Below are 14,160 nucleotides of genomic sequence, written 5' to 3' on the forward strand. Positions count from 1 at the left end.
AACGCCAAATAAGGCAGGAGTTCGAGAGGACCGGATCTCAGATCTACGTTGCTACACTCCGGATCTAAGCTTGGTCTTAGATCCCGAGACTTGGACGATTGTTTCCTTGGTGAAACAATCCTCCCCGGCTATTATTTCCTTGGTGAAATAATACCCGTTGTACTGCGTAGATCCGACCGGATCTAGATCGCGCGGTGGTCCACGGGAAACAACCCCGGCGCAGGCAAAGAACCCACAAAGCGAGTGACCGCAAAACAGGAGCTCGCGATTCGTTCGACACAAAAGGAGAAAAGTTGTAATCTTTGTTTATTTTTCTTTGATTTTCGTTGTAACCGGATCTTATAAAAAGACCGGATCTTTTGTAACTCAAAAAGTTGTAACTCAAGATGACAATGGAATCAATAACAAAGAAACCTACGATTTTCCTCGCGAACAGTGATGAAGGAAGTTCTCAATCAAAACTTATATTATCTGAAGGAAAGCACCGAGATTGGCCAGGTAAGTTCAGCTATTTCAGAGGTGGACATGAGTAGACTTTGGCATTACAAATTGGGGCACATAGGTGAGAAGTCACTGTAGGCGCTTTGGAAGCAAGGACTGTTGAAGGGAGCTAAGAGTGGGAAGATTGAGTTCTGTGAGCATTGTATTCTTAACAAAAAGATAAAGGTGAAGTCCGAGATAGCCATTCATAGGACGAGGGGCATCCTAGACTACGTGCACACAGACGTTTGGGGTCCCACCAAGATTGCATCACTTGGTGGATGACATTGGTTCATCATGTTCGTAGATGATTATTCTAGGCGTTGTTGGGTGTATACCATGAAGCATAAGAATAAAGTCCTAGATTTATTTATGGAGTGGAAAAAGAGATTGAAACTACAGATTGGGAGAAAGATCAAGACGTTATGATCCGACAACGGTGGTGAATACACATCAGAGCCCTTTCAGTAGCTATGTCAAGACGATGTTTGTTGGCGCATAGTGGTTTGGAGAAGATCTTTTGAGCTGAGACACTTTCATATGTGAGCCACCTCATTAACAGTCTGCCTTCATCTACGATTGAGAGGAAAACCCTTATGGAGAAGTGGTCGGGAGAGCCAACACACGACTGTGACCAGCTCAATGTATTCGGATGCCCTGCATTTTATCATGTGAGAACACATAAATTGGAACCTCGAGCTAGGAAGACCATATTTGTAGGATTCAAGTGTGGTGTCAAGGGATACAAGCTATGGGATCCAGTTGATAGAAAGATTGTGCTGAGTAGGGACGTCACATTCGATGAGACTTCTACCTTAAAGCTTCCCAGCTCTCATCAGGTGGAGAGCGACCCAACAGAGGAGATATCGCAGGTGGTGGAGATCGATGCAGCTCCATAGTGTCCAGATGGTACAGTATCCATTAGAGTGCCGACTGAGGTGATGCTAGGTGAGCACGATGGTGACACGGAGGATACGGGTACTGATGTGTAGGATCAGGGACCGACGACTCAGGTTCAGGATTCTATTGCGGTTCGGAGACAAAGGAGAGACATACGGATGCCAGCACGGTATACCGACACAGTTACGTATGCACTTCTGGTGGAGAGTATCGATGAGATGATATCTACTACATTCAGAGAGACCGAGTAGAGTTCGGAGGCTGATTCGTGGCAGGTAGCTATGCAGGAGAAGATGGAGTTTGTTCACAAGAATGATACATGGGTGCTTGTTGAGCTTCCAAAGGGAAGAAGGTAATTAGTTGCAAGTGAGTATACAAAAAGAAGGAGGGCATTGAGGGCACTCCATTGAGTTTCAAATCTAGGTTGGTTGCGAAGGGCTATGCACAGGAGGAAGGTATTGACTATAATGAGGTTTTCTCTTCGGTGGTGAAGCACTCTTCGATTCGGATTTTACTAGCTTTGGTGGCACAATATAGTTTGGAGTTAGATCAGTTAGATGTAAAGATGATATTTCTTCATGGTGATCTTGATGAAGAAATATATATGACTCAACCATTGGGATTTCGAGCTGTAGGGAAGGAAAAATTGGTTTGCAGATCGAAGAAATCATAATACAGTTTGAAGCAGTCTCCTCGACAGTGGTATAGGTGATTGATGGTTTTATGATTGGTCATTCGTACACTCGGAGCCAGTTTGATCCTTGCGTATATTTTCGCAAGTTGAAAGGAGGTGCGTACATCTATTTGTTACTTTATGTCGATGACATGTTGGTTACCTCTATTTTTCAGATATGCTATAGATGAGTTGAAGGCACAACTTTCAAAGGAGTTTGAGATAAAAGATTTGGGTGAGGTGAAGCGCATTTTAAGGATGGAGATCAGCAGAGACAAGAAGAAGGGCAGAATTTGTTTGACACAGGTAGCTTATTTGAAGAAGGTTCTACAGCGATTTCATGTTAGCATGGATACGAAGCTAGTTAGTGTACCATTAGGAGCCAATTCGAAGCTTTCAGCTGATCTTTCACCGAAGACAGTTGAAGATCGAGAGTTGATGTTGAAGACTCCATATGCAAGCGCGATTGGGAGCTTGATGTGCGTGATGGTATGTACGAGACCAGATTTATGACAGGCGGTGAGCATGGTTTCGAGATACATGAACGATCAAGGAGTGGGTCATTGGGATACCGTGAGATGGATTTTGAGGTACATTCGAGGTACACTCAATGTTGGTTTGGTTTATGAGCGGGACACTATAGGTGGGCAGTTGTGTATTGGTTATGTTAATTCAGATTATGCCGGGAATTTGGATAAGTGTCGGTCTATGACAGGGTATGTGTTCACTTTGACCCGTGCGTCGGTATGTTGGAGATACACCTTATAGTCTACGGTGGCTTTGTCTACGATGGAGGCAGGGTATATGGCGATTACGGAGGCTGTGAAGGAGATGATTTGGCTTCAAGGACTTTTAGAGGAACTTGGTATATCGCAACTGTTCATCACTATTTATTATGATAGCTTGTGTGCTATCTATTTGGCGAAGAGTCAGGTTTTTCATACGAGGATGAAACACATTGACGTTCGATATCACTTCGTTCGTGATGTTCTTTAAGATTGTGATGTGGAGAATGTGAAGGTCCACACGAAGGATAATCCGGCGGATATGCTCACAAAGGTGGGTCCGAGCAACAAGTTTGATCATTGTAAAGACTTATTACACATTCGTGATTGTTGAGGCCGTTAGCGGCCATTTGAGTGAACTACGTTCGGCTTGATTCCTTGGGCAAGAGGATACATAGGCAGTCTTTTCGATGCAGCTGGTTGGATTAGTTAATTTTGATGGGGGGAAGATTTTTTGAACTCTCGTTCGGGTTCCCGACTTGTTGTGGATTGAGTCCGTTGTCGTGAATTAACTTCACGACGTACTGGACACAACAAGTGGGACATTTGGTTGCTTTGGTGTCGGCTCAGTTTTGGAAAAACTTCGCCGAGGTGGAGAATTATGAACGTGTGACAACAACAATTACGGGTGGGGGCCACGAGCAATTGTGAACACGGAGCAGCAAAGTGCGTGGGGTAAAGACGTGGGGGGCCACCACGTTCATGAAGCGATGTCTCATGGCCAATCTCGTGCGGCCCACCCAAGTCTAGGGTAGCAACCTATAAATACCTTTTCGTGAGTTCCTAGGGCTTTGTGCAAGTGTAATGGAGTATTTGAAGGAGAAAAAAACGGCGGCGTGTGGGAGAAAAACGCAGAAGGAAGGGGAGAACGTCGACCGTCCTTTTAGAGTTTGAGCAGTCCTCTTTTTAGGGTTTTGAGCATCCATTGGTAGAGAATTTTGTGAGGGATTTGAGAGCTTGTTTGAGGGTTTAATTTGTGTGATTGTAAACCATATTTGTATTCTCTCTCTCTAATAGTATATCTCCCCCCTCCTTGCCCCGTGGGCGTAGGCAAATTGCCGAACCACGTAAAATTCGTTTGTCTCGCTGTTTGTGTGATTTATAATAGCTTATTTAGGTTCCCTCGACAGGTCAGTCCTAGAACTGATGAGAGGAAGAGCTGATATCCCACTTTGTTGAGATATTTTGCTTTTGGTTCTTGTTTTATTGGTGAAACGGGAATTCCTATTGTGATCTTACTCTTTTATTGCGCCGAGGTGCTGCCGAGGTGCTGCCAAAATTTCCGATGTGCACAACATTATATACTAAACAAATTTTAATTTATTTGAGAAAATAAATAAAAAATTGCTTCATAGGAATGCAGTACACATTTTCATTTGTTAGAAGTAGATGGTATTTCATTTTAATGCTTACTTATTCTGTTGCACATCACCTGAGCTTTTATGCAGTTAACTTCCTCTATGAGTTTTGGTTTTTCTTATTTATTTATTATTAGATCGATCACCAGGAAAAATCCAAACTCCAGTTGCCCCTGGTTCTCTGTCATATGTACATGAAAGATACCCTGGCTTTCCACCAGGTCAATGGCAGAACATAGGACGAAATAACCAATGGAACCAAATGCTTGGTACACCGGAGTTAATAAATCCAAAGTCTAAGCCATCATCCTCAGCTTACCCTCCAGTTCTCTGTCATCTGTATATTATGAAGATAACCTTACTTGTTTATGGAAACCAAGTTGACCCCAACATTATGTTCACCATATTTTATTATATATATGGTTTTTCGTTCCTGATTTAGATCTCATGACGTAATCGATGGCCAATAAATATCAAACGGCCGGCTGTACCTAATCCATTTTTTCACTTATTTAAAAATGTGGACGCGCAAGTATAATCTTCTATGACGTGATCAACATTTGGTTAATCTAAATCATTTAAACTGATTACACGACTTTAAACATGACACTACCTGTTAAATTTAAATACCTATGAAATATTAGATTATTCGAATTATAAAAATAATGATCATTTGCCTAATGTTGGATTGAATGAAGGAATATCCTCATTATGTCAAGAGTTTTTCTAAATCACAACCCGATTCAATAGGCTTACAAAGTTCACACGTTGATATCTATCGAAAATCAGTCGTCTAACCTAACGAGTCCATAATAAGTAAATTCACCTAGTTCTAGCTAATCTCAACCTTCAATTAACACTAGTTTAAATATAGCATAAAAACGAATTTAAAAACAAACCAACAAATACATTTTAAGCACATAAAATAAAAAAGATCTTATAGCCCTTTCTGATTAACAAACCGTTCTTCAATAGATCAAAGTGAAGCTTGATGAAGAACAATATAGACGATGACATCAAGGGTAATTCTCCTTGTTGTGACGATCTAATGATGTTGAGCGTGACGACAAAGAGTTTGTTAAAGTTCCGGGGATCAAAACCTTCAATCAAATATCTTCTCGAATCAAAACTAAAGTTGTAATCAAAACGCTAGAACTCTCTCATCTCTCTATCTCTTTCAATCATATATAGAACTTTAATCAATCAGGAAAGAGATATCCTAAATGCAGTAGAAGTTAGAGATCAAAAGAAATGAGAAACGACTATGATAAATCTGTTAGAATGTTGTTCAAACAATATATTTTATTTGAGTAATAACAAACTCTCATTTGTTACTTATGATTGTTTGAGATGATATATTTCAGGTATAAACAAGTATACAAAAAAAATAGAGGTGAAACGATACAAAATTAACATGAATATTGATTTCAGCCTTCACATCATCGATGGTCATGAGGCAACCAACGATAGTCATTAGTCAATCGATGGATTACAATGCATAATTAGAGAAAAATAAAAATAGGATTTAGCACCATCAATGGACTACAACAGCCCATTGATGGTTAGCTATATCATCGATAGACTACAGTGAACATTTGATCAAGTCCAGAAACTAGATTTCAAACCATCGACGAACTATAGGGTGACTATCGATGGTAAATAGGGGATCATCGATGGTTATGCTTTACCGTCAATGGTGATGATGCAGATTAGCGGATTTATTAATTTAATCTAAACCTTTGCTATATCTTCTAAAGAACGGTTTGCTTAAAAGGGCTGTACAAGTTTTTAATCTAAGCTTAGACAGCTTGATTAGTTTGATCCTTATTCTATTTTTACGGCATACTCAAGCCTGTGATAATTGGTTGTTGGGACTAGTTAGGGCTAAGTATTTTACTCATTTATGAGGAGTTACGTTAGACGACTGGCTTCGTGTAGATTTCACGGTGCAGTCTTTATAAGCCTACTAGATTTGATTGTGATTCAGGTAAACTCTAATCATAGTGATGAAGGTTATTCGTGAGAAGGAAGAGTGGACGTAGAATTTCTATCCGAACCACTATAAAAATCTTGCGTGTTCTCTGGTTTGAATTTTTATTTTTATTTTATTATTATTTTCGCTGCATATTCTACGTTTTAGTGAAAATCTATGGCAAAGGTATTCACGTCCCCCTCTAAGCTTGCTTAGTTTTGTTACCTATCTTTAGAATTCAAAACCTAGGATAGAGATATCTAGTCCTACCATCACAATGGCTTTTCTAGAGGGACATGCTATAAGTCGTCCTCCACTTTTTGATGGCACAAACTACATCTATTGAAAAGTGTGTATAAAAGTCTTTTTGATGTCCACCAATTATGATGTTTGGCAGTGTGTTGAAAATGGCTATAAAGAACCTATTACTATTGTAGAAGGGATTTTAGTTGTTACACCTAGGGGTAGTGGTCACTGTTGGCCTTCTTGTTTTGATGATGTTTAACAAACAATTTATTACTAATGTTGTTTGTCTAGTGTTTTGATGTTTAACAAACAATTTATTACTAATGTTGTTTGTCTAGTGTTTGTGCATTCCTATGTTTTATAGATAAACAACGTAGTTGGAGGATGGATGGAATAGAGCTTCAATGATCATATCCAAAGGAGGTTGGCGGAATGTTGGAGTGAAGTAACGTACAATTCAAGTTAAAGATCAAGTTCAAGCTTCATCCGCACGTGTACCAAGTTGAGCTCATTGAAGATCACGATCAAGCTTAGGTAATTTAGTTTAGGATTTATATTATGTGTGTTAAGTACGTTAAGCTCAATTATCTATACACACACATTTATTGGTTTCTTTGTATATATATAGTTATATATATATACACAAGTTTTGGTTTCTATATATATATAGTTTTATATATATACATACATAAGTTTTGTTTTCTATGTATACATATAGTTATATATATACATGTATGGTTTTGGACTTTCATGTTTATAATATGAAATCATATATTTCATATTTACTATTGTGTTTTTGAAAACATTGCATAGAATATGCAATTTTGTGAAAATACTGTTTTATTAGTTTATAAACTTCAATATCAGTTTATACATGTTTTACTAAGTCTATAGAAACATTTCACAAAGTTTCAAAAGTTGGTTTATGTCAAAACATCAAAATTCAAGTATCTCATATTTTCATGTTTTGGACTATTTTATAAAATGATGATATTTTTCATTTGGGAGGTCCTTTCTGATAACCAGTCACTGTAGCATGTTTATTATCATGTCTACAATCATTCCCCAAAGTTTTACATTTTTTCCAAAAGTCAAAAATCTGTTTAAAACTGTTTTTCAGTAGTATCAGTATTCGGTCGACCGCACCGGTCAACCGATCATTTGTTCATTTCTCACCATGCGATAGAGAGTTGGTCGGTCGACCGGTCCGGTCGACCGAAAGCTCCATCGGTCGACCGCACCGGTCGACCGACGATGGTCCAGATCGTTTCTTGGTCGACCGATCATTTGTTCATTTCTCACCATGCGATAGAGAGTTGGTCGGTCGACCGGTCCGGTCGACCGAAAGCTCCATCGGTCGACCGCACCGGTCGACCGACAATAGATCCGTTAGACACTAACGGCTATTTTTCTGAGCTGTCTTCTGGGGACTTTTTGTCTTTTTGCTTGGGGTTTTTTGGCTGAGTTGTGAGAGGGTATAAATACCCCATTGCTGATCTCTTCTTAAGCAATTAAGAATGTTTTAAAGAAGTTTTTAAATAAGGGTTTTAAAAAGAGTTTAAGCTTGTTTAAGCTTGTTTAAGGGTTTAGTTTAAAGCAGTTTTAGCTTTCTCAAGTGGAGGAGATTATCTTCTCGTTTGGGCCTCAAATCTCCATCTCTCCATCTTGATCTAGAGAAGTTTTCCTAAACTCAACTCTAGCTTTCACTTATAATTATTTGTTAATTATCATTTCTATTAAAGCTAGTTTATTGATACTCTTTGTTCACACACAACCTATTGAGCTTATTGTATTTACTTTCATAGTATAATTTAGGATTGTGAGTTTGTGACATTGAGAGTGAGCTTAATTGAGTTCTCACATTGTTAGAGAGAACAATCATTTGTTAATTTGTGCTTATCATGAGAATCACTTTGTAATACACTTGTACACCGAGTGAGGAGTGTGTGGTGAGAGTCGGGGATCGTCCCAAGAGGAGTGGCGTCGGTTGACGTGCCTAGGGAGAGGTTGTAACCGAGCACTTGAGGGAGAAACGGCTAGGTCCAACACTTAGTGGGTGTAGAGTGGGATTACAATAGTGTGTTGATTGTAAAGTTTTCGGTTAGCTAGAAAAATATATTTTAATTGGTATTTAAATCGGATTAGATTAGCATAAGACCCTAATCACCCCCCTCTAGGGTCCAACAGTCACCACAGGACAAACATATTTATTCATTGAGTGTTAAACCCATGAATGCTCTCTATTGTTCCTTAATTGCTAAAAGTTTAATCATAGTTTAAATTGTACTATTACGCAGGATATTTGAAAATTGCTAGAGGTTATACATGAAAAAATATCACATGTAAAGGAGGCAAAACTCACAATGTTTTTCAGCAAATATGAAAATTTCAAGATGAAGGCCTCAGAAAGCACTCAATATATGTTCACATGATTTATTGATACTGTGAACAAACCAAAAGCTTTGGGAAAAGAGTTTTATAACAAAAAGCTTTGTAGAAAAATACTCTATTCTTTATCTAGAGATTGGGGACCTAAGGTAACAGTTATTGAAGAATTGTAAAATTTTTCTGACTTTACTCCAGAAGATCTTGTAGATAATCTTCTCACATATAAGGTTCGATTGAAAGATAGACATGATGCTTCTGAAGTTGATTCCAAGAAGAAGTTGTTAACTCTAAAGGCCAAAAAAGAGAAATTCCAATCTAAGAAGAAGAAAGAATCAAGCTCAAGTTTTAAGAGTGAGAATGATCACGAGGAAGATCAAATTTTAAAAAGATTCAAATTCTTTCTCAAATCAAAGAGGGGTCAAAATTCCTGCAAAATAAATAGAGTCACTATACAAGCAATGTAAATACATATAGTTCTAGTGATTCTGATACCGAACTAACTTATTTGTGATGCAGGAAATTCGGTCATCTAAGGAAGAATTGCTCACTGAGTAAAAAGGACTACAAGGAAGGGCAAAAGTTCTATAGTAACTATATGGGACAAGTTGGAGAGTAGCTCGAGCGATGATAACAGAAGAGCACACATTTGTCTCATGGCTAAAAATAGAAATCCAGATGATACAGAATAGGAGAGCTCCGGTGAGGTGTGCCTTACATATGATGATTTATATTTTAAAACTTGCTTAAAAGTATAACATTGTTAAAAAGGTGAATTCAACTTTAAAGAAAGATAATAAATTGTTGAATGATAAAATTAAAAATCTTTAGAGTTTAATACATCTAACAATGTAAGTGAAAATGTCTCTTTTGAGCGCATGCACTATTCCATGTATAGAGACATGAATTGTGATTTATCCTAGCAATTAACTAATAAAATTTGTGAAAATAAAAAAATTAACTGCTCGGGTAAATGAGTTTTCATGTGAATTGTCTTCTAAACAAAGAAAGTTTGAAATTCAGTGCACTACGATAGTTTCTGAAGATGAATAATTAAAGTCTAAAAATATTGATTTGGAAAAGGCTATGGAAATTTTTTCTCCGGGTTATAAAGGTTTAAACATGGTTCTTTCCGATCAATGATTTGCAAAAATTAAAACTAAACTTGGTTATTCATATTCAAAAAAATATAAAAAGTTTTAATCTTCATTTGTAAGAGGAAATAATTTAACTCTATTTCCGCCCATGTCAAATGCATCTTTTACTATATACACCTATGTTGTAGAATGAGTCATATCTCAATGAACTGTTGAATGCAATATATAGTTAAAACTGTTAAGTAGATTTGGGTATCTAAAGGTGCAATTGCTAACCAACGTTGACCTATGTGGATACTTAGGTCATACCATTCTATATTTCTATAAGTGTGCAAGGAGGCTAAGGAGCAAGGTAACATCGATTTTGGTTGCTCAAGGTATACTCAGAAGACAAGAAGCTATTCCTTAGCCAAATAAAGAAGAAGAATATAATGAGAAGTTGTTGATACATCCAAAGATGGTACCATTATACAAGCGAGGACTTGTTACAATGACACAACTTGCATAACTAATTGTTTCAGCAAATCCTCTCCTAAGGATAAGCTTCAGGCATATTCTATAACTTGTTGTGTGTACATTTCTTTTTCTTAATTTTTTTTTGCTTTTTCTTGCTTTTTCTTTATTTTTTAAAAAATTATCCTTCTTTTTTTATTTTCTTATGAAAAATGAAAAACAAATCAAAATTTTCTCTTTCTTGTAAAGAAGGATGTTACGATCTCAATGTTGTTAGTCTTCTTCAAGGGTCCGTAAAGGAGAATGCTCTGGCAAATGAGATTTTAGTGTTTCCAAATGTATTTGACAACAAATTTTTTGAGATCAATGGGCAATACCTGAGGAGGATACCAGGTCCCTAGGTGGATAAGGGTTACTGAATCAATGGGGAGAGCTAGAATTGTTGACTATGTCCTCACCACTTTTGAAGATAGATTAATGGAACTAGGGCTCTATTTAGTGATGCAAGCTTCTCAACATGGTATTGAGATCTGTGCACTAGTGCTATACATCATTCTTGAGCTATATAATATTAATACCAACATACCGATGAGGGAGCGACCATATGAAGAAACTTTCCCATAACTGAGGAGCTGGGAAATATGGATCGTTACACTCATGTTGTCGAGACATTTTGGTATCTAGTCTAGCACATCCATATTTTCCATCAAACAATTACGGGTGTAGTCCATGGCCCTAATGTTGCTTGTGTTCCTTGCATTGAATATGTGTTCAAGATTGTGAGCAAGAAGGGAAGGGTGGAGCCTATCCCATTGAGCTCTGGTCTTGAAGTAGAGATTCAAATTTTCAATCATGGTCCGATAATCCAAACTATCGACTCAGACAGGTGTGGGCTAAAAGCATGGACATGTTTGAGAGTTTGCACGACTAGACTGAAGAGCCTATTTCTAATCAGGCTTTGCTCGTAGGTTTCCTTTTAATTTGGTTAAAAGGATGTATTGTGTCATCTCGACCAAAGGATTGCATCTCCCCAAGGTTCTGTAGCCAACGATATTACTTGCTCATGGGTATAACTTAGCCTTACTCCCGGCTATGATTAGCTACATTCATCACAGATTAAAGGAGTTGGTGACAAAATATTTGAACCAAAAGAAGGGTTGTCCAAGGGAGGAGGTGCCTAATTCAAGGTAAAGCTACCATATACCTATCTGATAGAACGATATACACTTGATTGCTCCTCTCTTATGTTAACCACTACTAGACATGAGGAGGGGTCTCATTGCTATAATGATATGAAACCTCAAAGTGGAACGTTAAGTATGTTGTGTGGATCTACCAAATTGTGTGGAATAAAGACCAGTAGTGCTTCTACTATTGCTTCCTCGACATCATCGGGTCTAAATTTGATGATGACTTTGAAGACAGCCTGGAGTTGAGGGGTTTTACCTATTTAATCAGTACTTGTTTCAACTAATTGGTGAATATCAGACATATGCATCTCATCGCTCGTGTAAATGGGAACGAGTGCTACATTGAGCCCTATCTTCCATGCCATTTTGCGTGACAGTTTGGGTATGACCAACATTATATTGGTAATCTAAACACCAGATTGCTATGTTTGAGGAGTCTAGTAGATGGAACCCACATTTGGTACCACTTTGCCATTGGATGTACTCATGCTAAGTTTATCTTACCATACAAAACCCCTAACTGTTATAGCATGGTGACTATCAACAGCTCGCAGTTTAAGGTCAACAAGACTAGAGTAAAATGGATCATTTAGAAGTATAAGAAGCTTTTAGGAAAGGATCCAAGAGTAGAGTGCCTGAAATCCATGAATATCTTGTAGAGGTAGGGTGAGAAGGAGATTTTGATAATGATTCGAACAAACCCAACAAAAGATCACCATAGCATAGGCCCGTTGGCATTAGCATACAACAGTCATCAGCTCACCATGATATGTGTCAAGAGGAGATATCCATAGGAAGAGACCACGAAAATTTCCTCACCACTAAAAATACCCCAAGTGCCCTGCTTGGAGTTGCCTGTGAAGGAGAAACCTCCTGAGGCCATAACTCATGGATCAGTGTCTGAGTATACGACTGCTTTGGGTAAATTTCCTTATTTGCAATTATTTTGCTTCAATGGATATGCGTTCTAATGACATGTGCTTTTTGTTTGCAGAAAAAAGATTTGTATTGGTTGATCGGACAGATTCAAAGGAAGAAGAGAGTGTTGATTATGACACTGACACTTATATCACCGACGATGAAGAATTGGGTCATGGAATTGATACTGGCAGATCTTCTCACTTCTTAGGTATGATATCATCTACAAGAATGATGTAGTCTTTTCAGTTTAATACATAATGCTTCATCTATTTTCCTTCTGTAGATATTGAACCCGAACCGAAAGTCATTACAACTACGACTTCTATGCCTTCTCCCATTGTTGAACCTGCTAGGGATTTGACAACTTTTTATTTCCTTGAGGAAGCTGGACTAAGAGCTGAGGCCAAACCTAAACCTAAAGTTGAATAGGAGAGTGGGCTTCATCTGTAGCTAAGAAGTTAGTCGACACTAAAGTGGCCATCGCCTAGTGATGTGCCAGCAATCGCGGCTACAATGACGGTGTTGGTCGTTTGGCCTTCTGAGCCTTAGTTGTGCCAACTCAGGCTTCGCCTACTCTCATTGATATCTCAAGTATGTCAGCTTTGCTTGCTTCATTCTTTATGCCAACTTTGATGGCATCACTGTCTCTCTTGCCAAAAACTAGGCCTTAGCCATTGCTACTGAGGCCAGCTCATTAAGTTAAGCAATGATCAAAATCCTTTCATCTCCAAACTTTAATGATTTAGTTAAATCAAAGAGTGAGATTTTGATTGAGGGCCTAGTGAAGTTATTCAGTTAAAATTTTGAGAGGCCTCTGCCTGATGGTAAGGGTATATCCACCATACCAAATGTTCGTTGCAAGGTCAGCTCGACATTCTTTTATCAGCTACTAGAACCAAAGCCTTTGAGCCTTATCGGAGAATGATCGACCAAGTGGAACTCCTTCTAGATTTGCAAACTCTCTAGGAGGCCAATGTCATTGATGTTGCAATGTCTTAGAGTGTATGGCTATAATCTTGAAGAAGCAGCTCAAAAGGAGAAAGAAGAGGTCAACCAAAGTCTGAAGTAATTGACCATTTTATTTACTGCTATCAACAATGAGAATGCTGTGAACGCAAGTGGTGGGCCACGATCAAGAAAAGCAACACCCACGTGAACGCACGAAGTTGAGAACGCGATTTCGTTGTGGGGGTCCACCTAGCCACGAACGAGTTGTTTCCGTGTTCACGTGAACACGTGAACGAGGCGGATGCGGCTCATGAACTGCAATATAAATACCCATGCTAGGGTATTTTTCGGGAAGGGCACAGGAGATTTTTTTTGTGAAGATTGCGGCTGCGAGTGTTTCTTCGGCTTTGGTTTGTTTTCGGCAGAGGTGCAAGGCAGAAGACCGCAGGCAGAGGTGTGCAACAGTAGCTTTGGGTTTTGGCGGCTGCTCTTTGGTTTGTGCATCCTTTTGTAGAGAGATATTTGTGTGAGGGATCTGAGAGTTTGTGTGAGGGTTTAGATTGAATGATTGTAAATCCTAATTGTATTCTCTCCCTCTATTAGTAGATCTCTCCCCCTCCTTGCTCCGTGGACGTATGCAATTTGTCGAACCACGTAAAAATTGGTTGTATTGCTTTTGTGTGATTTGTAATAGCTTTTTAGGATCCCTCGACAGGTCAGTCCTAGAACTGATAAGAGAAAGAGCCGATATC

At 38.5% G+C, this 14,160-nt stretch overlaps 1 protein-coding gene across 1 annotated transcript; it reads left to right on the forward strand.

Moving 5' to 3' along the window:
* On the forward strand, positions 1,662-12,889 carry LOC109841594. The gene is made up of 5 exons (XM_020410551.1): positions 1,662-1,732; positions 2,230-2,293; positions 12,334-12,460; positions 12,534-12,668; positions 12,744-12,889. Exons 1-5 carry the CDS (start codon positions 1,662-1,664, stop codon positions 12,887-12,889), a joined length of 543 nt encoding a protein of 180 aa, XP_020266140.1.

Source organism: Asparagus officinalis, chromosome 5 (genome assembly GCF_001876935.1).
Source record: "Asparagus officinalis chromosome 5, Aspof.V1, whole genome shotgun sequence".
Taxonomy (NCBI): Eukaryota; Viridiplantae; Streptophyta; class Magnoliopsida; order Asparagales; family Asparagaceae; genus Asparagus; species Asparagus officinalis.